This window comes from Ceratotherium simum, chromosome 16, assembly GCF_057802395.1.
Source record: "Ceratotherium simum simum isolate JZ-2026a chromosome 16, ASM5780239v1, whole genome shotgun sequence".
NCBI classification, from domain to species: Eukaryota; Metazoa; Chordata; class Mammalia; order Perissodactyla; family Rhinocerotidae; genus Ceratotherium; species Ceratotherium simum.
In genome coordinates, this window is record NC_141915.1 from 14,367,564 (window position 1) to 14,369,157 (window position 1,594).

General features: G+C 43.2%; 1 protein-coding gene across 1 annotated transcript; it reads left to right on the forward strand.

Annotated features, from left to right (window-relative positions):
• On the forward strand, positions 1 to 945 carry LOC101392804 (olfactory receptor 1E1-like). Its single transcript, XM_004433280.2, has one exon. The coding sequence runs from the start codon at positions 1 to 3 to the stop codon at positions 943 to 945; it is 945 nt and encodes a 314-aa protein (XP_004433337.1).
• Positions 946 to 1,594: the final 649 nt, after the last annotated feature.

The window sequence follows — 1,594 nt, forward strand, 5'->3', positions numbered from 1 at the left end:
ATGACAGGAAGAAATCAAACCATCATCTCAGACTTCCTCCTCCTGGGCCTGCCCATTGAGCCAGAGCAGCAAAACCTGTTCTATGCTCTGTTCCTGGCCATGTATCTTACCACCATCCTGGGGAACCTCCTCATAATTTTCCTGATTCGACTGGATTCCCACCTCCACACACCCATGTATTTGTTTCTCAGCAGTTTGTCGTTCTCTGATATCTGCTTCTCCTCTGTGACCATTCCCAAGTTGCTGCAGAACATGCAGAGCCAAGTCTCATCCATCCCTTATGCTGAATGCCTGACCCAAATGTACTTCTTCCTGTTTTTTGCAGACCTGGAGAGCTTCCTCCTTGTGGCCATGGCCTATGACCGCTATGTGGCCATCTGCTTCCCTCTGCGCTACACCACCATCGTGAGCCCCAAGCTGTGTCTCTCCCTGGTGGTGCTGTCCTGGGTGCTGACCACGTTCCATGCCATGTTACACACCCTGCTCATGGCCAGACTGTGTTTTTGTGCGGACAACGTGATCCCCCACTTTTTCTGTGACATGTCTGCTCTGCTAAATCTGTCCTGCTCTGACACTCGAGTTAATGAGTTGGTGATATTTATCATGGGAGGGCTCATTCTCGTCGTCCCATTCCTACTCATCATCCTGTCCTATGCCAGAATTGTCTCTTCCATTTTCAATATCCCTTCTGCTAGGGGTGTCCACAAGGCTTTCTCTACCTGTGGCTCCCACCTCTCTGTGGTATTGCTGTTCTACGGGACAGTTATTGGTCTCTATTTATGTCCATCAAGTAGTAATTCTACTGTTAAAGAGATTGTCCTGGGTATGATGTACACTGTGGTGACCCCCATGTTGAACCCCTTCATCTACAGTCTGAGGAACAGAGACATAAAGGGAGCACTGAGAAGAGTCTTTCACAAAAAGAAAATTCTCTTCTCTTTCTGATGGTAAAGCTTTGGATTTTTACATAATATTATCCAGTAGATATATTAATATTCATATTGGGATATTGACCCAGACTTCTTTTTTTCCACCATGTAACTTTCTGTTAAAATGTCATACAAAATAATTGTCCAGTAAGTAAAAGAGATGAAGTAAAGGTATGTTGTTGAACTTGGAAAGGGGATCTGAGTGACCTGCTTAGCAAGGCCTTCTTCTTTGTTATTCTTAGGCAACCCTGAAGAAGCATCATTTTGAAACTTTCAATTGATCTCTGTCTTCAGTTGTTAAACAACTAATTTATCATGTGTTATTATTTTTTTAAACCCGAACTCTGCTTTAAATTCTATCTAAATTTAAATTCTATCTTCCCTGCTCCATACTGACTAAAACTTAATATCTTACTCCTCTGCTAAACTGGACTGTTCATTGTTGAATACAGATTTTTACTTACCTCTTCTTGAGCAAGAGTTCACAGCATTCTGTCTCTTAGCCTTTTCTCCTCTGTTTTATTTTCATGTCTACATTGTCTTTTTGACCTGACCTGAACCTCAAGTGATCTTTCTATCTCCTTTCCTACAATGGCTTAGTTTGTCTTTACCTGGGAGCTCTCTCACACCTGGGGGCCCTGAAAGGTACTCCCTTGGGTATGGGG